Genomic DNA, 20,451 nt, shown 5'->3' with positions numbered 1-20,451 from the left:
ACTACATCATAGTTTAAAATACTGTGATGTTTCTAATAATGTTCATGATGGTTGTTATGTACTATTTTTGGTGTTTCATGACATTTCTATATATTTAGTACTTTCTAGTTATCATCCATCATGCTTATGTTTATATGAATTATGATTGGTTAATTTCTTTTATGGATTATTATGTTTACATCTTTACCCTTTTCATTAACAATGTCTCTTTTGATTATGATAAAAAAGGGAAAGAAGAATGAGATTTTATGTAAGTATGAAAAATTTTATGTAATGAGAAATTGTATGTACGAGAGTTAGGCAATCAGGTTTTTTGGTCCTTGAAATTTTCACCAAAATTTATTTACGTATTATTTATTATGTACGCTATTAGTATTTTTGAAATGGGGAGTTAATAGTATAAAATTAAAGGGGAGTTTAAAATTGTAATATCCGGGAAATTCTCAAGGTTATAAATGGGATTTTACGAAGGGTATAAATGAAATTTTCGAAAGAATGAGACTATAGGATACACTAACACAGTTTTAAGTGACCGAATCGACCGAATGGAGTATCCCAGACCCTAGATAGTTAAGGGAAATGGAATAGTACTGACAAGTGACTCGAGACATGATTTTAGGTGTTAAAAGAAATTGGATCGGGAACGATTTTCAGTACAGTTGTGGATCAAGCTAAAAAATTGAATCGACGTATGAAACTTTCAAAAAGTTAACAGAGTGTTTTGAGGACCAATATTTTATATGTAGAACAATCCTTGAACGATTTTGGGTTGAAACGAAAGGACTGAGGGTCAAATCAATCAATTGGGTCAAAGTATAATTTATTAATTTTACCGAATGGAGGTCAAAAAGATAATTTTTCAAAAATTTCGAGAATGAAATGAGGAGTACAAAATTTGTGGGCCTTAATGGTAGCATTGGAAAGATTATGGGTGTTATGGAAAGGGTCAAAATGGCATTTGGAAGAAACAATGGGCCCAAAGTGTAATAAAGCAAAAAGTAATGTGAAACCTGCAGAAAACGGCCGCTGCACTGCCACCACACGTAGAGCCTATTTCCGGCGATGGGACTGCCGAGAGAGGGCTGGGGAATGTCTTATACGGCATGGGGAGGCTTGGGGGCCAAGCCTTGGCCTCTAATTGGTTGCAAAATGGTCGAATTTCGCCAATAAATAGCTAGGTTTTCGGTCGAAACTTAGCACACAAATTACTCATGATTGAGAGTGATTCGAATGGAGTGGATAAAGGGCTTTTGATTCTTGCATCAAGGGGACAAATTCTGGAGAATTTGGTGTGTTTTGAAACATGTTTGAAGCTGTTTCGAAGCGTCGCTGGAAAGTGCAGTAGACGTCTTGGCCGAAGCTTTGGCCGATCAATTGGGGGTCTTCCAGGGTTTGTTTCAAGCCATTCTTGGTGTCATGATGATCGATTGAAGGTATAGAAGAAGATGGCATCGGAATCCAGTATCTCTAGTGTACCGGTGCCGAAGAAGACGATCGGCACGTGAAGCTCACACGCCAGTCTCATTCTCTCTTTCACGCGCAGCGCATGTGGGTGCGTGAAGGGATGGAAAATTCTGAAAAAATTCTTGAAAAATTGAGAAAAATAAGATCTAGGTGTTTGTGTAAAAAGTTTTAGTGTTGGCCTTTCCAGTTTCTCGATTTTTATAACTATCAACCTCGTTTTTCGTGCAAACGAAGCAATAGGGTAAGTTCTAAATTTTTTTTTTGAAGTACTTCGCATATTATGAATTGTTGTGGAGAAAAATTTGATAAATTAGTTAAGAAAGTATTTATTTGGAATTATCAATGTAAAAATTAAGAGAAAAATAGAGGAAATTATGAAAAATTAAGGAAAAATAGATTTTGATGTTCCTTTAAATAAATATGATGTTTAGGAAGTGTTGTGGCTCGAGGTTGAGTATAAAGTACGGGTGTTTGAGGTTTAGCACGCAAATTGAGGTAGTGCACGAAAATCGAGGCATTCCGAATACGTTCGAGGTGAGTGTTCGCTCCTAAAACTTGATTTATTGTAGGTGTTTCTACTCTAAAAACTTGGTATTTGTGCTACCTAAATATGTTGTAATTTCATGCAAATGATAACCGGTGACGGTTGGTTTGATGAGGAAGGTTCATCCCTAAATATTTTATACATGTGCATTGTATTTTATAAAATTGTGTTTATATGATGCATTGAGTTGGGATATGTGCCATTGTCATGCGTTTTGTGTTATTTATATGGAATATTGTTTGGATAGTATAGCCGTAATTCCCCAAGGGTGTTGTTAGAATAATATATAGGGGTATCTTGTGTTGGTGTGTAGGCAGGGATAGTTGCCTAGGTTTCCGTGCCAGACCGTATGGCCAGGAAAGTTACACTAGGACGACTGGTGGTCCATATGAGATTTGATTTAGGATTGGGTAATGGTTCTTGGAAGCTTTTGAGTGGGAACGTAATCTCTGACGTAATTGTGGTGAGCCGGATTCCTACGTTGATGTGACCCTCCTAGGCCGGGAGTGGTAACGATTGTTCCCGAGGTGTTGCGGAGATGCATTAACCTTGCCCCTCTTAAGCTAGAACCATGTTGTGCCAATGTGTCGGTATGGTGGTATTGCTTTTAGAGATATTATTTTTTCCCTGTGGTAGGGTTAAGCGTTATGTGAGATTCTCTTGGGGTAGGGCTTATCGGGATGTGTTGATTTATTTCATGTCTTGCATTTATTCATGAAAACGTGTTTTGAACTCTCACTTAAATGATTCATTATCTAATATGGACTTTGTCCCTGGAATATTCAAACATTCCAAGCGAATGCAGTAGTGCGAAAGGAAAAGGGATTGTCGAGAAATGACGGCGATTAGTGAATAGTTTATAATATGTCGTTTTCAAGTATGTTTTACCTTTTGTCGACGTCATGTAAAACATTGGTTCGGCTTTATGTCATGAATAAAGTGGTTTCACTTATGTTCTATTGAGATTTTGATCTAACTTCCGCATTTGAAGTGATTTACCTGTATTAATTTATTAATGATTCTAAGTTGATATACCGAAAATATATAACGGGATCTTCGGGGATCGGTTTATGTGTTGAGTTTCTGTTGAAAAAAAATATATATCCTCGAAATCTTACATTAACTAACGCCCTGAGAAAGCAGGGTGTTATAAAAATATTTTTAAATAAATTAATAATCTCAAAAATCATGTTTTTGTCGTCATAAAAAAAGAAGAGAATATTGAATTAACTTACTCTATTTAATTTCTAATTAAGTTTTGATGATTAATAAAAAGAATATTTTAAATAAATATACAAATTGTAGTACCTAATTATTTTTGATTAATTTATAAAATATTTTTTATAATATATGTATTTTCAAAAGAGGTATTTTTCATTAAAATTATTTTTAAGTAGTCATACCTTAAGAGACCAACAAAAACCTCACTAAAGGGGTCTAAGCTCAAATATTGTAAATCGTTGAAAGAAATAAAAGTGACATTTGAGGCAATGGTGGTTGCAAAGATGGCTTCAATGGGCAAGTATGGTGTGATGAAACTAGCAACTTGCGGTGGGAGAGAGATGCTCGTAGTGATGGGAACAAGGTTGATTGTTGGGAACTTGAGATCGGTTAGAAATGATGACGAGAGATAAAGGGGAAAGGCCAAAGCCAAAAGGTCACTTCATTCTATTTGGTTCGACTTGTTTCATTCTTTTGTTTAACTTAGCCAAAAATAATATTATTTTAAAATTAGATCTGTTCAATTATTTTGATTTTTCTAATACGAAAACTAAATTGAATTGAAATTTACACATTTTAAAATCAAATCGAACCAAACTAATAATTTTAATTAATTTAATTAAATTATTTCAATTAAACCAAAAAAAAATTACCCCTTTATTCAGCATATTTTTATTTGTTACAAATGTATATAGGAAGGTAACTCGTCCACTTGCTGGAATAGTACCCAACCGGTTGGATAGCCGGTTTGACATTGTTGTCGGCACCGTTAATGCCACATCATCGCCTAAGCAAGGAACCTACGACGCAGAAAGGTTATTTAATATTATTGTTATTATTATTAATTAATTAATATTATTATAAGAGATGAGAAGAGGTGGAAACGGCACTGGGCTTTGGACGGGTGGCGCGAAAGTCGAATCGATTGGTAAACGGTAAACCCTCATTTCTAATTCTTCATTCTCCCCAACGAATGAATAATGACCATAACCAGCACCTTCCCTTCCTCCCTCAAAAATTCTCTCTCTCTCCCTCTCTCTCTCTCTGGAAATTGGGTTTGGGACAGAAACCGACCGCAACGCTAGGAAGCAATGGCCTTCCAATTCCTCTTCAACCGAAGAGATAAGGAGGTCGATCAACAGTCAGTTCCCCCCAATCTATCTCCTTCTCGATTTCCTCTTTCTTTTTTCTTTTGCTGCTAACAATTCAGAAATGCGAATTAATCTTTGTTGTTTGATTTGGGAAGGATAATGAGCAGCTCGGAAGAGGACGAAGCTGCTGCCTCCGAAGAACCCAAGGACGAACGTACGCCTCTCTGCGCCGTGGCCGTCGCCTTTCAGGATCTCTCCGAATTTGTTAATTCTATTGGCATTGCTTCCTTCTCCTCCGGCCAGGGCCACCTCCCTTTGAAGTCCTTCTGCGACGCCTGCTCCCTCGCCTCCGTCCTCTTCGGCTGCCTCGGCATCGCCTTCAAATTCGCCGAATTGGAATACTGCTCCAAGGTCTAATCGAATTCCCCCTCTTTTCCACTAGGCCCTATCTGGGGTACAAGATATTATATCAATGTTTATAGAAAGCGTGCAACGAAATGAAAATTACTCTCGTGATCATAGTATATGAGGGAGAACGAGGTGATTAGATAAATAGACATGGAGATTTAGACTACTGTTACATAAATAGATCACTCAAACACAAGCTCCATCATGGGACAAAATGTGGGCTTCTTACAATTTTCTATCGCATGAAACAAGGACAATATCAATCCCAATCTAATGAAGAACACTGGCATGCAATTCTTAGACGGGATTCCCAGCTATCCAAAAACAAAACCAAAGGAAAAAAGAATAGTAGTATTACTATTTACTAGCTACTTAGTCAAAAACGAAAAAAAAAAAAAAAAACAATGAGATTGCCGGCTACTTAAAAGAAAGAAAAAGAAAAAGAAAACGCAAAAGTATTGAAATTACTAGATGATTTCTCATAGCTGACCCCACCTGGGATTAAAGCTTGTTGTACTACGTGCTTTATCAATAAACAAAAAAGGAAAAGTGGGATTACTTGGTCAAAATCCTTCTCTTCAAGCATTTTCCTTAGAATAGATATACCATTTAATTTGGTTATGGATCCCCTGATCTCCCTTCCCTACATATGACTTTCAGTTTTGGGACCATCCTTTCTTATCGTAGAGGACAATTATAAGTGGTGTAGTATAGTTCATACCCGATGCTACCAGCTTGTAAGATTGCACATTGATCAAGTTGAACACATCTAAGGTCTCCCTTCGACTGTTGTAGAAGGAGTAAAAGTCTATGGGACATTTACTGAAAACCCAATAAGGATGGAGAGACTAAATGTCTAGTTGGGTCTTTCAGTTCATCACTTTCTGGTGTTGGTTGTCTTGAGTTAGCAATTCAGGCATTGTCTTACTTTGTCCACCAGAAGAGTAAAGAGGTCTTATTTGAACTCTCACTTACAGTTATTTTAAAGAAGGGACCTTCAGTCCTATGGGTGGATTGTATTTTATGTAGCACTGCAACTTTTATTTTACTTTTTACGTTCTTTTGGGCTTTTTTTATCTGTTTTTTAAAAGAAAAGCTTGGGACAGAGTTTATATTTATGAAAGCCTGGAGTGAAGGACAGGTGTTGAGTTTCCCTTTTGTACATAAAATATGCAAAGATGTAGTGTTGTTTGTTTCAAATCAGAAAATTCTGTAGTAATGCTATATTGACTCCTTCAGGTACGCAATCTTGTGGAAGCATCAGATAAATATGGCACTTTAAATGAGATACTCGAAGTTGATGTTGGAAATAACACAGTGAGAACAGCAGGAAGCCTCTCACGTAATTTGCGCAGAGTCAGGCAGGGCCTTGACCTCATTAGAGCATTATTTGAAAATTTTTTGTCCTCAGAGTATGCTCCACTCCTCTATATCATCTTCCTTTTCTTTTATCTACTACAAGGTTTACTGGTACTTGTAAGCCTGAACTCTTCAGTGGCCTGTTGTTGAAGCTTGTTAATGCAGTCGCATGCTTTGGTAATAGATCATGTTTCTCCAGAATATAAATTGAAGAATATTTTTATTTTGATATTTGAGTATTTGTCATCGAGTTATCTGATCTCCTTATTTTCTTTCTTGTGCGGTGGCCTAACAAATGAAAAGTTTGAATCTCTTTAAGGAATTGAAGTTTGCAATATAAGTAATTTGTTCACATCCAATACCTCCGAGTGTAGCTTGTTATTCTATGATTATCCTTTTTTTTTTTTTCATTTATGTACTCTGGTTATTAAAAACAACATATTAAGCCTTAATTCGTCTAGGTTGGGTGTTGTCTACATGAATTCTAGCTCACCAACTAGATGCATGCATGCATCACCATCATAAATATAGATGGGAAGTATTGTTATCCCCTATTATGCATGCATGTCTCAGATGGGAAGTTGCTACATCCAACTAGATGCATTTTCCTTTTATGAACATTATGGTTCAGAAATGTCATTTTATTTTACATTGCTTGGATTATTGCATATATTTAGTTTGAAGTCTCTTGTCAATTAATTGCATCACCATCATTTTCTGAGCTCAATAACATTTGTTTGGATGCTTTCTGCTGAAAATTGGAAAAGGAAACCGGAAATTATTCTGCTTCTTCTATTCAATATTTTAGTATTGTTTGCTTGCTTCAATCTGCACAAAATTGTACTTTCCTTTTATCTTATTTTATATTAAATTGGTTATGCTGCTGTCTACGATGTCTCAAAATTGGGAAGGATATATGTCACTAACAAAAATGTGCATCAACTGGAGTAAGTTGCACATCTGGTGTATGCTGGGGAATGGGGTGTGTACACTTGCTGTATCCTGATATTGCACATCCAATAATCACATAGTAAGTTGAGGAGAAAAACTGAGTTGTATTGATGTATAATGTATTCAGTATAGATTAGGTATATTGCAGATGATTTTTATAATAAAAGATTGCCTAACATGATTCACTCTTTCTCAATCAAGCTAATTAATCATGAAGATTGTGCTACAATTACTGAGAAGCTAAGACAGATTTATAGGACAACACTTGAGATGAAAACTGAAGCTTATTTGGCTTGAGAGATGTGATAACCATCAGAAGTGGAGATTACTACAAAACCCAAGAAATAGATAAGAGAACCAAGATATTTCATCTAAAAATGTTTATCTGAGAAAGTGTTTGAGATCATAAATTCCTAAAGTGTCATTGCCGGTGTGATCATATTATCTACGTAAAGGAGTAGAACATATTGTGAGTTGTTTTGCTAGTAAAAAGAGCAAAATCACGGGGACTAGCAAAGAAACGAAAATACCAAGTGTGGTACTAAATTTCAATTAGCTGACCCCCACATGATGGGATTAAGGCTTGATATGTTGTTGTCGTTGTGGTACTGAATTTGACAAACCATGCTAGAGGAGCTTGCTTAAGACCATAGAGGGCTCGACAAAGTCAACAGACTTTGGTAAGAAGATAACAATAGTCTAGTTAATGTTGCATGTAAACTTCCTCTTCAAGATCGTTCAAAGAGGTATTTTAAACATTCATCCAAAATATTCATTAATGGGCCACAACAATAGCTAACAAATTGCAAATTGAGGTAAGACGAGCAAATATCTTCTCATAATTAATGCCATATTCATAATAAAACTTTTGTTCACAAGATGAGCTTTGTAGTGCTCCATGGAACCATTAAAGCCAGTTTTGATTTTGTAAATCAACTTATAATCAATGGAAATCTTATTGACAAGAATATCAATGAAGTTCAAGTGTGAATTTCTCTAAATTATGCAATTGCTCTGCATGGCATGCTGTCAAAGAGGGTCAGAACTGGCCTTATGATAAGAATGAGCTCATGTATAGAAATAATGATGGAAAAACAATGATAGTCATGAAGAAGAACTTATGTTTTACCTAAGTCAAACAAGAAGGAACTGGAGATGTGGAATTGGTCAAAAAATTCAAGACGAGGAGGCCAACAAGTGGTGCCAATTCATAAGGGAGAGTTGAAGGTGACAAATCGTGGGAGCTTTGTAGTGATAAGTATGTTAGAATCATTAGAAAATAATTCACAAGATAAAATAGTGAAGGGAAAAGGATGAGAGGATGAAGGTACATTACACTTATATAACATAATGAGAGAGATAGAGGTGCTGAGGGAAGGGATCCCAATAACAATAACCTTTATGTTCAATTTGATAAGCCAAAAAAACAACATATTTGGGCACAAGCTTTTAAGACGTTATGTTCATGAGGTTGGAGGAGGACAAAACAAGCACAACCAGAATCTTTTGGGAGGTTATAGTTGGGGGAAATTCCATGCGAACATTCAAAAGTAGATCAGTTGTTGGTGATAAGCAAGCAAACACAATTGATATTACATATACTACAGTAAGAACAACTTCTCCCTAAAAGTTTTCAGGACAAGAAATAGGGTACTTACAGAGTTTAAACTATAATGATGTTTGTATATGATACAACCATTTTGTTGAGATGTTCCTAGAGCAGTGTCCAAAAAGAGTACCATGTTGTATAAGAAAAGGGGCAAGAGTGAGATACTCCAATGAATTATCTGTTTGCAACCATAGTTATTAAAACCGAACTGGTCATCAAACTGGCAGGGGCACTGGTTGAACCGCTGGTTCAAAGGTTTATATATAAAATTATTAAAATATTATTAGCAGTTATTAATAAGAAAAATTATTAAAATAACATAAGAACATGAATCACTAACTAAAACATCAAATTCCATAATTACAAACTAATTAAAAATATAAAAAGTTAACTAAGATGTTCAAATCTCATTATCACAATACATGCAAGTAGAGTTTGATATAAACTATTGGTGATGGAGGCAAAGCAATGGCTGGATGGAATGGCCTTCATCAAGACAGAGAGTAGGGGATTGAAGCAAAGAGTTTACACTTACCAGAGATTAGATTTTAAGCAAATGAAGGTGTCAGGACTGTTTAGACCGTCTTTCTTGTTTTTTCCAAAGACTAATTTGCCCACCTATTAGAGGAAAGAGATCTTTAAAAATTGTGGGCTATTAAGTACTTTAGATAAAAAGAAATATCTGCCTGTTTTAACCATTCTATATACATCTCTTTTGTCTTTTTCCAACTGGCCAGTTCGGTCGAGTTTTAATAACTGTGTTTGCAACACTTTAATGATTTTAGAGAAATGAGCTTTGAACATGGATTTTTTGCACGCCAATCTCTTGAATCGTTTGAAAGTTCTGGTGTCATACCTTCATAGTGTGATTGACTCTCTTTTATTCCTGTCATTCTTGTATGCTTATATATATACCTCTGGTTGAACCAGGAATTTTATCTTTTGAGCAGCAAGATACTGCAGTATATAAACTTCCAAAATCAAATTTTGAGTTTATGATAAACATAATAGCACCTCTCAGACCAACCCTAGTGCTTTAGTTAATTTTTTGAGGTTTCCAATCCTGTCATCAATTATATGGATATTTTATTTTTTTGCTTCTGTTTCTCTTTGGCAATGAATCACATTTTTCTTTCTTTCTGTCAGCTATGGCTCTTTAAAAGAAGCAGCATCAACAGCTTATGCACAAGTTTTTGCACCATACCATACTTGGGCAATTAGGACAGCAGTTTATGCTGGAATGTGTGCTCTCCCAACAAGGGAACAACTTCTGCTGAACCTAAATGAAACCGGTGAGTTTATAATCTCTTTATGGGCAGAAAAATATGGTTTTACAGGTTTTTTCAGCATCAAAAGGCAATACTAATGACTATCTGAACTGGATGATCAAAGTTTGAATTGGACCCCTAGGCTTTCTTTTGATACAGGAGGCAACCTATCTGGTTACATGAAACCAAGTGGACAGTATTAATAGTGTGTACCATATTACTAATAGCATGTAACAGTAAATAATGAGTAACGTATGAGGAAAATATCAGCAGACTAATGGGTCTGAGTAATGTGTATGAGTTACAAAAATTGGTGCTTGGACTAATGATGCCATGGAGAAATTGAGAAGACATTGCCTGCATTTATGTCAGCATGTTGTAGAACTTGGAGTGCTAAAATTTTTTTAGATTGATTATAGTCTTCCAGGAATAGTTTAGTTTCATATTACTCCTGTTGTATATAATACTGAAATATATTAGGCTCCCATATTTGTCCATGTCCTCCTTAACTGTTTTTACTAATTTGAAATGATAATTGAGAATGGAAATTTGGTATGTTCTAAAATTGTAGTATTTAATATCATTTTGAGATTTTATTGTGTCAATCCTAGGAATGGTTTTACCTGATATTAATTTGCTTTAGACATAACACTGAGATTATGTGATGTCGTCTTTTTCTTCACATGCATGTCGGTTTTATATAACAGAAATGATAATTGAAAAAATAAATTAAAGCTGGCTTTGTTTTCCAACAAGCTTTTAATTTATTTGAGTAGTACAAAAAGCTGTGACAAAGCAAAGTTGGCATGCTTGACAACTGATCTTCAGAAACTGGAATGGTAAGGTGATGGTTCAGGACAGGTTTAGTAAACCCTGCCAGCCTCCAATAAGAACTCTTCCCACACCCATGATAGGTCCAAACCTCTCAATCAACCTCATTCCATCCCCTGCTCCCATAAGTCAACGGGTTGGTGTGGGCTATGCCAAGTCATGAAACATGAAAGAGACATATTTCCATCACACCATGTGACATTCCTTAGAACGAATATTTGTAACCACCTAACTCAGCCAATGCACCTCCATCTATTCCCTGTGGCCACACCCCTTGGGTTGGCCAGCTATCCCCTGTTTACTCTCCCTGAGCCCATTTCCTGGGTTGTTTAGCCTCCCCAATTCGAAGACTTGACAGTAGCTTGGAATCTAGCCTCAGGATCCATCTGAGAATGCAGCCTGGAGGGCTAGGATCCCAGAGAATTGTCTAGCTGAAAGAGTCTTCTTGGAAGTTAGCCGACAAAAGGAAGGTCTATCTTCCCTGATTGTGCCCAAAAGGGGATGCCACATTGTCACTTCAGTTGGCATGCAACAGGCCATCATCTCAAGAAAGGGATGTGGGATGTCAGGTTATCACATATCTTTTGGCCATGTTCTACGGGAAGCCTGTGTGGGTCACATGGAAGGCCACTGTCTATATATATGTGGGTAAAGCTCCAAAGACCGGGCAACAAGAACAAAGAGGATGAACATAACCTTCTGTATCTTTCATAGTGACCCTCTCTCTGCTCCTTCTCCCTCTGGTGGCTCAGTTATGTGGAGGAAATTCTCATAGCATACCAATTATCCATATAACTGGAATTTTTTATAAAAATACTAAAATTTTAGAACTTATTTGAAAAAATACTACTTCAAACTAGATACTACATATTGTTCCACTTCAGAATTCACAGTCGCTAAGGACTTCAACTAAAAAGGAACTCACTCACGTGAGGACCAAGTTTCTGACATAATCGTTCCTCACAGGAATGAGTTGCAAGTGCTTGCACTTGCACTGGTGCAACTCACTCCTATGAGGAGTGAGAAGCTTATAAACTCGCTCCTCACGCTAGCAAGTTATGTCCAGTTAAAATCATCATGCTGGCAGATGATGCTGACTTGGCATAATTTGTAGTATTTTTGTAAATAGTTTGAATGTTGCATTACTTTTTTAAATAAGTTTTAAAATTGTAGTATTTTTTCCCCCCCAAAAAAAAAAATCACTTAAACTGCCAGCAACGTAGTCCACTGAGGAACCTATGATTTTTGCCTATCGACTACTAATACCACCTGTCAAAATGGGAAGTGCAACGTTGCTGCCCCAGCAAAGTGGAACCGAGCTCAGCAGGTCCTTATAGGCTTTGCCAGAGGAAGAAACACCTCCCCTGTTGTTAATTTCCCTAGAAAGAAAGCAGATTCCCAGTACATTGACTAGCAAAGCAGATGCACAGAAAGACCAACAAGTTATGATGGAAACCATATTCACCCCTCAAAGGCCTTATGCTTGTCATAGAGTTTGCCTTTACTTAGCCCTCGCTTAGAAACGGGGAGTCAAGATGGGTCCAAAACTGACTGCTTGGGCAGGGGCCCAGAATTAGAGCAAGGGGCCTCCCCTGCCATGCAAGATGGCAGACCCTCTGCTCCCAGGCCCCTTCCCAACCATTTGAACAGCCAATTATTGTCTTGTTAATTGCAACAGTAAACCTGCAAGAACAAGTCCAAGCCGTTGTCTACTAGGAAAAATCTAGATATCTCGCCTGCCATACCCTCTTGCTATCACTTATGACCTGTATTTGGAGGAGGTACATTCTCCCAAAATTTATAGGCTTTTATGGACCAAAGGGTAACAATAAAGAACATATCCTGTGTTTCATAGATACTCCAGGGATTCACAAATTTGCCCCAAATATGCAACTAAGAGAAATCCTTATTAAAAAAAGCCTACACTAGTATGCTAATTTGCCACTCCATTCAGTTACAACTTGGGAATTATACTGAATTGGTAACAGCCATTTCATGGTAAGTTTTTTTTTTTTTTTTTTGTGTGTGTTGATGATCATCTTATTGCCTTTCATCTGATCACAGAAACACTACACGACAGAGAAGATCCACTTTCTTTCTTTAGGTGCTTCCAAGAAATGGCAATGGACACACAAGACCCTAGTTTTGAGGAGAGTTCGGTAAAGATGTGGAAAGGAATGCAATTTCAGCACAAAGTGCACATCATCAATCATAATTTCTTAGAGTTCTTGAGCTTATCCCAAGCCGCTTGACATTTAAGCAAAGCATTAAAACCTGTATAACATGATCTCCTCCCTTGCCTTCAGAGAAAGAAAAGTTGGCTATAGACTGCAAGGCACCTATGATTTACGTCACAGATTGCATCCCTTGTGGAAACTAAGGAGGATCAAATCAGTAAAAATATTATTATGTGGCCCCGTTCCTAGTTTTTGTTTGAGAAGCGATTGTCATTCTCATTGCCTAGGTGACAGATGGCCAGGTCACATTCCTAAAGTTGGATGAGACTCAATGCTCAGGAATAGGCCTCCCCCAATTATTGTGCTTACCACAGAAATGTCCATAGAAATGATTTGCCACCTCACAACAGTAAGAGTGCGTTGGGAGAGGAATGAAATGGAAACTAATGGAGTGGAAATTGGTGGAAAGAGTTTCTCAGTTTCTCGCTGTTTGAGAAAGATGATGATGATGTTGGTGGCGATGATATTAATAATAATAGAATGGAATGGAAATATAAATTTTTCATCCATTCTCCTCCAAAACTCCACTTTTTGTCTCCTTTAATTAGGTGAGAATGGATAGAAAGGAAATAGGCAGAAAGTTTCATTTTTGTGTTTTGACATCATTAACCTTCAATGATTTTATGAAAATCCAAATTCATCCGGCAACTTCAAAAACTCTATCTATCCCTTCATTTACCATCTGGCTTTCTAATTGCATACTCGATGATTTTCTGTGTTCTCTTCTGGTAACAAACATTCTTCCATCTTGCCAATTTAGAGACAAGATTTAATGATACTTTTAATTTATTAATAAACTTATATCACTCCATCTTTTCAAGTCTGAGACAAGATTTTATTGCTGTTTTCATTTATTAATAACTTACATCAAGGTTATATGCTTACTGAATGAAGTAGAGATGGGCACAGATCAGATAAAATTGAAATTGAATTAACCTCATTTAATTGCATCTGTTAAAAGGGTATAATCATCAATTTTGATTTAAATATTTGTCCATTCTATCCATTTCCACTACTCTCCCAAACACGGACAAAGTATTTTACATTACTTTTCATCCCCTACTGTCCCAGTCAAGAAGAAAATGTTCTGCATTCTGTTCCACACTTTTTCTTTTCACTCAATGCCCATTTCTATTACATTCCATTGCTAACCCCCTCTCAAACAAAGTCTAAAGGCAAGGAATCTATGATGATGTCCTATTTAGGCAATGTCTGGATTAAGGGAATGGAGGGAGAAGGAAAGGTTTGAAGAGGGAAGGGAATCCAATTTGGAGGGGACCCAATCCCCCTCCTTCCTCTAAAATCTCATCCCCACAAATTGGAAGATACGGGAGGGGATGTAGGTCTTTTTAATTAATTTGTTTTTTTACTTTATTGTCCTTTGTACGGTCATTTGAATATAAAATATAAGGATTATATTGAAAATTTAATAATATAACCCTTCCATTTTGTTTCATTTTTACTTAAAGTCCCAAACAAGGGGGGAGAAAATTCCCTCTTTTTCATTAAACATCCAAACAAGAGTAGGGTGACTCCCCCTTCTTTCCTTTCCTTCCCTTCCCATTCCTTTGTTTTATAAACGCTTCTTTCCCTCAGCTCCAAAAACTTCTAAACATAACCTTAGGTGACCAAGAGAAATGGCCAGCCATTGTACCTCCCAAAATCCCTAGGAAACCACCCCGGAGTTCAGTGCAAGATGTGCTACTGTTTCTGCAACTTGACCAGGTTCAACTTTTTGTTCAACCAGTTAGGGATTTTAGTTCAAGGATTGTCTTCCCTGATTGGACCCAAAAGAGGATGCCACTTTGGTAGGTTTGATGCCATGGCCTGTCCTCCTCAAGAAAGGGATGCCAGGTTGCCACGTATCCTTTTTACCTGGCGAGTACGCCAGGGATTAAAAAGAGGGGAGTTTGTCATGAGCAATCCCACATTGATAGTATATTTTGGAGGTTTTGAGTATACTACTTACTCCATGAAACTCATAAATTACCTTCAATTAGCACTTTAAGTGATGACCCGTGGTATTACAGCAAATCCTATACTTACCATTGGGAGCAGAGCAAGTCCTGATCGTTAGGATCAAATTCACATCCCCCATCAGAAACTACTTCTGTATCAATCATAGGAGCAGTGTGGATTTATTTTGTAGGCAAAACATTTTAAGTTTTGACCTCTTGGTTAATTCATCTTTTGGATATGTCCATGTTTCTATGCTTATTTAAGTTTCACGTTGTTAGTTTACTCTATTGTTGGTGAAATCAAAATTTTGATTGTGTTCTTGACCGAAACCATCAATCTTTGCCACAGATGAATCAGCAGAGAGGGAAATGAGAAAGTATATAAAAGCTTCACTCCCAGTTATAGAGTACATAGATAAGCTGTATATTTCAAAGAATATCAGCTTGGATTGGTAACTTGTTACCTGTTCTGGGAGGGTTTGGAGAAGATGCAGCTCTCTTTTTCTTTAAGAAACAAGTCTGCATTGTTGCCATGAGTCTCTCAAAGCTAATGCACTTGGGGATCGCCGACTCCATGTTGTCAGTGAACTTTGCCCCAGTTGTACTGAAAGCAGTCTTAGCAGCAGTATATATATATATATATAGAGAGAGAGAGAGAGAGAGAGATGTCACTAGCTGGTAGGAAATATCATCTGTAGCTAAAAATTTCAGGCAATTCTCCCCTTCCTTTTTTGTTTTATTTAACCATTCCATTCGTTTGATTGTATATGAATCATTAGCGCCAGAGATACGAGTTTCTGTGTACAATGGATTCTTGTGTATGGATGTATGTATAGTCTACCTCGTTGAATGTGTTGTTTGCTGCTCTCAAGCTCTCTCTTCACCATTTTACGGTGGCCCTCGTGTCGTGATACAAAAAAGGCACTCCACAAATGAACATTGAAGGATGAGATGAAGCTTAAGCTTTCCAGTTTGTTGGCTGGGTTGGCAATATGATAAGAGATTCTAATAATATTGCTTAAAATCAAGATTCAAATTTTGGTAGGATGATGTTTGCAATTTACCCATATATTTATTTATTTAATACGTGTAAATTATAGATTATTATACAGCGCAATGAATCTATATCCAACACATGCACATCATCCCACAGTGAGCATGGTTAAAGGAGAATGACAAAATTGGACCACCTTGTCCCACGCTCGCACGAGGATCGTGCATGTCTCTTCTTGTTATATACGTTTGAAGGTTGGGTGTGGCTTGTGGCTCAGCACATGCCTTGCTTCCCAGTGGCCGCCACTCAAAATGCCTTGCAGCCAGAGCCAGCCACCTCCATTTGCTTTTTCTGCGAGGGAAAAGGTTTCTCACCCCATGATAGGATAGTCTGATTATGTGAGAAAAAGATAAGAGACGCTCTTATGAAAAGAGTTGATGAAATAGAATAATTAGTCAAAAAATAAAGGTAAAACTAGACCCAAAAAGACTTTGAGAGAGACATTAAAATTTGATATGAAATGTATATATAGGTATAAATGAAGATATGATATAAGACAAAAATGCATGGAAGTCTAGAATTTATATAGCTGACCTCATATAATGGGATAAAGACCGGATATGTCGTTTGTTATTGTACTGATTATGATTAATAATTAGAATAGTTAACTGAAAGAGTGAAATTTTTAGATAAAGTAATGTCACTCATAATAATGAGTCGTGCTATATGTACCGATAAGATATACAAGTTCAACGACCAAATCGAACTTCATCCGATGATGAAGTCTAATCGGACTTCATCATCAATCATGAACCTCGACCGAACTTCATCATGGGATGAAGCCCGCTCAGGCTCAGATGAAGATGAAGCCCGATCGAGCTTTATCCAAAGATAGTAAAGGCAAATTAGTCCAGGGCATTTTTGTATTTTAACGTCTTCGTAACCCAGTTGTTTGCACAAGTAGTATTTTTCCATAATAATTATATTAAAAGGAAAAATACTTTTCCAAATTACTCAATTAAATTTTTTTATATAGAAATATCCTAAAAATATTATTTCTTGTTAGTTATTTAGATTACATGTATGATGTTTGATGTCTTAATCTACATAATGGTGTCTAATTAAAATAATTTATGTTTGTTCTCACGGGTATGGGTATGGTGTAGTGGTAAAGCATTTAAAGTTTTACATGGAGTATTAGGGTTCGAATCAGTGCAGAAACTTACTGAAAAGTTTAAGTTCTGTATGGACTGCTCTAAATGTCCAGTTCTGAGTGTGTATAAGTTATGTCCGTATTCGAATTTACCCGGAGTGTATTAGAGGGGAAGGTTACCCGCCCCTGGAGATTAATCGGCGAAACTCGAATACTCCAATCGAATAAAAAAAAAAATGTTTATGATCTAGTTTTCAATTTGTTTGTGAATATTTAAATTTTGAAAATGTTACTTGTACAAATAATTAGGTTACCGAGAGGATGATCGAAGACATCAAAATATAAAAATGTTCTCACCTAATTTGCCATTGTCGCTTATGGATGAAGCCCAATGATTAATGATGAAGTCCGATCGGACTTTATTATTAGATGAAATTTAATTCTATTATCGGGCTTGTATATCTTGTTGATACATGTAGCATGATCCTTAAATTTTTAGCAAATTTTGTAATAATAGGAACTAAACTTTAATTTTATAGTAATGTATTTACAAATATATTTTCATTTCAGATAATATTTCATAAGAAACAATTAAATCTACTTGTATTTTTGGACTCAATTTTGTTAAAATCCCCCCCCCCCCCCAAAAAAAAAGTTATTAAAGTTGAACAATAATTGAATTGAAAATACTGGTTTGAATTCGATCCATAGTTCACTGATTGAATGTTTAGTAATATATATATATATATATATATATAATGTCACCGTTCAGATTACATCAATATGTTATTGATATTAATAAAATATGTATTTACAAATATAAATTACACTTAACACATAAATTTTCACTAATTATGTGTGTTCTCTTCATATTTTTACTAGGAGTGTACAATCGATTATAACCGAACCGAACTGCTCAAAAATTATGAACCGAACTGAACCAGACTATATGTAATAACCGAACTGAACTGACCAACCCACCCCAACTAACCGAAGCCTACACCATACTAATCGAACCGAAAATGAATCGAAAATAAACTAGAACACAAAAATAAACAAGAGACTGCCTTGCTGTTATCGCCGGCCACCTAGTCGGCCGATGATTCTTATGATCGAAACCGATCATTGGATTCCCCCAATCACGATGACCCACATACCAAAAAATTCAAAACATCTAATGGTTAGATTTTAGTAGATCTAGGTTTCAAACTTTCAATGAAAAAAAGAAGTTGTACCTAGAAAACTAACCTAAAAACCATCAGCATCATCTTCGTCTCTGGCCATCGGCAGCAGCTTGCATTCGCGTCATCTTAGTCTTCGACCTTCGTCTTCATCTTCGCCATCGACGACGACGAGGGATGGTAGAGAGAAAAAGAAGAGACGAAGAGATGAGGCGGCCTGATCTACGAAGCCTCGAACTCGAAGAGCCTTCGTCTTCGCCATCGGGGACGGCGAGTAATGGTGGAGGGAGTGAGAAGGGACGAAGAGATGACCATGATGCAATGCTGCAGTGCGACTAGATTTGAGATCTATAAAGAGATGAGATGAGGTAGTGTTGCAGCCGGCCAGATCTCAAAGAGAAAGACGAAATGGCGAGAGGGATAGAGTCTTAGAGAGAGAATAATGAAGAGAAGAGTAAAGAGAAGACTGTAGCAGACATGGGTTGCCACTCCCGCGTGAGGGAGGGAGGGCCGGTTTGGTTCGACAGGGGGGTTGCCGCGCCCGCGTTAGGGAGAGGGGCGGTTCAGTTCGGGGGGAGGGGGTATTGCTATTTGGTTCAGTTCGGTTTTTCGATTATTTTTACTAAAATAATCGAACCAAACCGAAGAACCGATTTTTAAGGGCAAAAATAACCAAACCAAACCAAATCGACCAAATTTGTCGGTTCGGTTCGATTAGTTTGGTTGAATCGAACTTTTGCTCACTCCTAATTTTTACGATTATATTGACCTTTATCTCCAATTGATGTGACATGACCCAATAAAACTAAACCTAAGACAAATTTAAAGAACTGAGAGAATCATATCATTATCAAGAACACGTTAATTCATTTTCAATATCTTTGTCTTGAATGTCGAAATAAACGATGATAAAATTAATCCTGAAAAACATAAGGACTTTGCCATTTATGAGCTTTCACCTCTCTAAATATTCCAAAAATACTACAATAGCTCTTTGAGTTCCTTTTTAATTTTTGACTGAACCAACTTAAGTATTTAAGTGTTTACATGGAGAAAAAAAATATATCATATGTCTTCTAACTAGTTTTTGTTTAGCATGCTTCTCCACATATAAATTTTATTATTGTATTCAAATAATAACACCATTAAATGAAGGTTAAGAAATTTGTGTAGATTATAAAATATCAAGGGTAATTTATTATAACGTAAATTTAATGGTAAAAAAATGATAAAAACACAACTTGTGAATAATAAAATGATTAGTGTATAATCTTTAAAATATTAAAAAATATACTCTTTATAATTATATCAAATTTTAAGAATGCAAAATATATTTTCTCCTAAAATAAAAGGGAAACTAACCATTTCCAAATGATCAGCCAGGATGATAAACACACTTTTATCTTATTTTTCAAAGTGTATGAATGTTTGCATAATCTCTTATTAGGACTTGTGTTTTAATATGAGTTTTTCACTTAATTTTTATTATTATTATTAGAAACTTATTTAAAAATTCAAATGTTTGATTATAAAGTTACAAACAACTTTTAACTTGAACTTAAACTTTATTATTAGGCTTAAATTTTTAACTTGAACTTAAAAATTCAAATGTTTTATTATTAGGCTTATAGCAACACTTTAAAAGGAATTTTTGACTTCTCAAAAAATCAAAATCTCATTAATAAGCAACTTTTTTGAATTTTTGTATCCCACACACTCTACAAAGTTTTCATAATCTTGCTTATCAAAAACATTCGTTAACTTGAACTTAAACTTTCCCTTAATCCACATCAAACAAACCTTTAATATTTTAAGCAAAAATTAAATATGAGCAACTCTATTAAATTTAGGGTTTTTTTCTTCTTGCGTTGCTAGGGCACAAAATAAGATGTACTAAATATGTTTTTATTTTTTATTTTTTTGAGTTTAAATAAATTTTATTGGTTATGTTTATGTTAATAAATATATTTATTTTAACATTAACTAATAAAAAGTGTTACAGCACAAAAAAAAATGAATTTAATGAACATTAATATTTGGTCTTTTTAGAACGCATAATATATACATAGGAAATCTTTAAAGTTAAAAGTGGGATGTTTATTAACTTATTTAGTATTTAGATTAAAAGAAATTATATATTTTTCAGTAAACTAAAATAGGGGGTTATTTGTTAGCTTGTTCT

General features: G+C 35.9%; 1 protein-coding gene across 1 annotated transcript; it reads left to right on the top strand.

Moving 5' to 3' along the window:
* Positions 1-4,173: 4,173 nt before the first annotated feature.
* Positions 4,174-15,802, top strand: LOC127797253 (ACD11 homolog protein). Its single transcript, XM_052329974.1, has 5 exons — positions 4,174-4,370; positions 4,476-4,731; positions 5,968-6,140; positions 9,794-9,939; positions 15,291-15,802. The coding sequence occupies exons 1-5, from the start codon at positions 4,321-4,323 to the stop codon at positions 15,395-15,397; spliced, it is 732 nt and encodes a 243-aa protein (XP_052185934.1). The 5' UTR covers positions 4,174-4,320; the 3' UTR covers positions 15,398-15,802.
* The last annotated feature ends 4,649 nt before the right edge of the window (positions 15,803-20,451 follow it).

The sequence above is a fragment of the Diospyros lotus genome, chromosome 3, assembly GCF_014633365.1.
Source record: "Diospyros lotus cultivar Yz01 chromosome 3, ASM1463336v1, whole genome shotgun sequence".
NCBI lineage: Eukaryota > Viridiplantae > Streptophyta > Magnoliopsida > Ericales > Ebenaceae > Diospyros > Diospyros lotus.
Note: the sequence above shows the minus strand (reverse complement) of the source record. Positions and strands in the feature narration are given on the sequence as shown.

Excerpts from the sequence above, each read along its gene's own strand:
- LOC127797253 (XM_052329974.1), top strand. The coding sequence starts at position 4,321 with ATGGCCTTCCAATTCCTCTTCAACCGAAGAGATAAGGAGGTCGATCAA. Across the intron at positions 6,141-9,793 it reads GAAAATTTTTTGTCCTCAGA|CTATGGCTCTTTAAAAGAAG; the intron begins GTATGCTCCACT and ends TCTTTCTGTCAG. Across the intron at positions 9,940-15,290 it reads GCTGAACCTAAATGAAACCG|ATGAATCAGCAGAGAGGGAA; the intron begins GTGAGTTTATAA and ends TCTTTGCCACAG.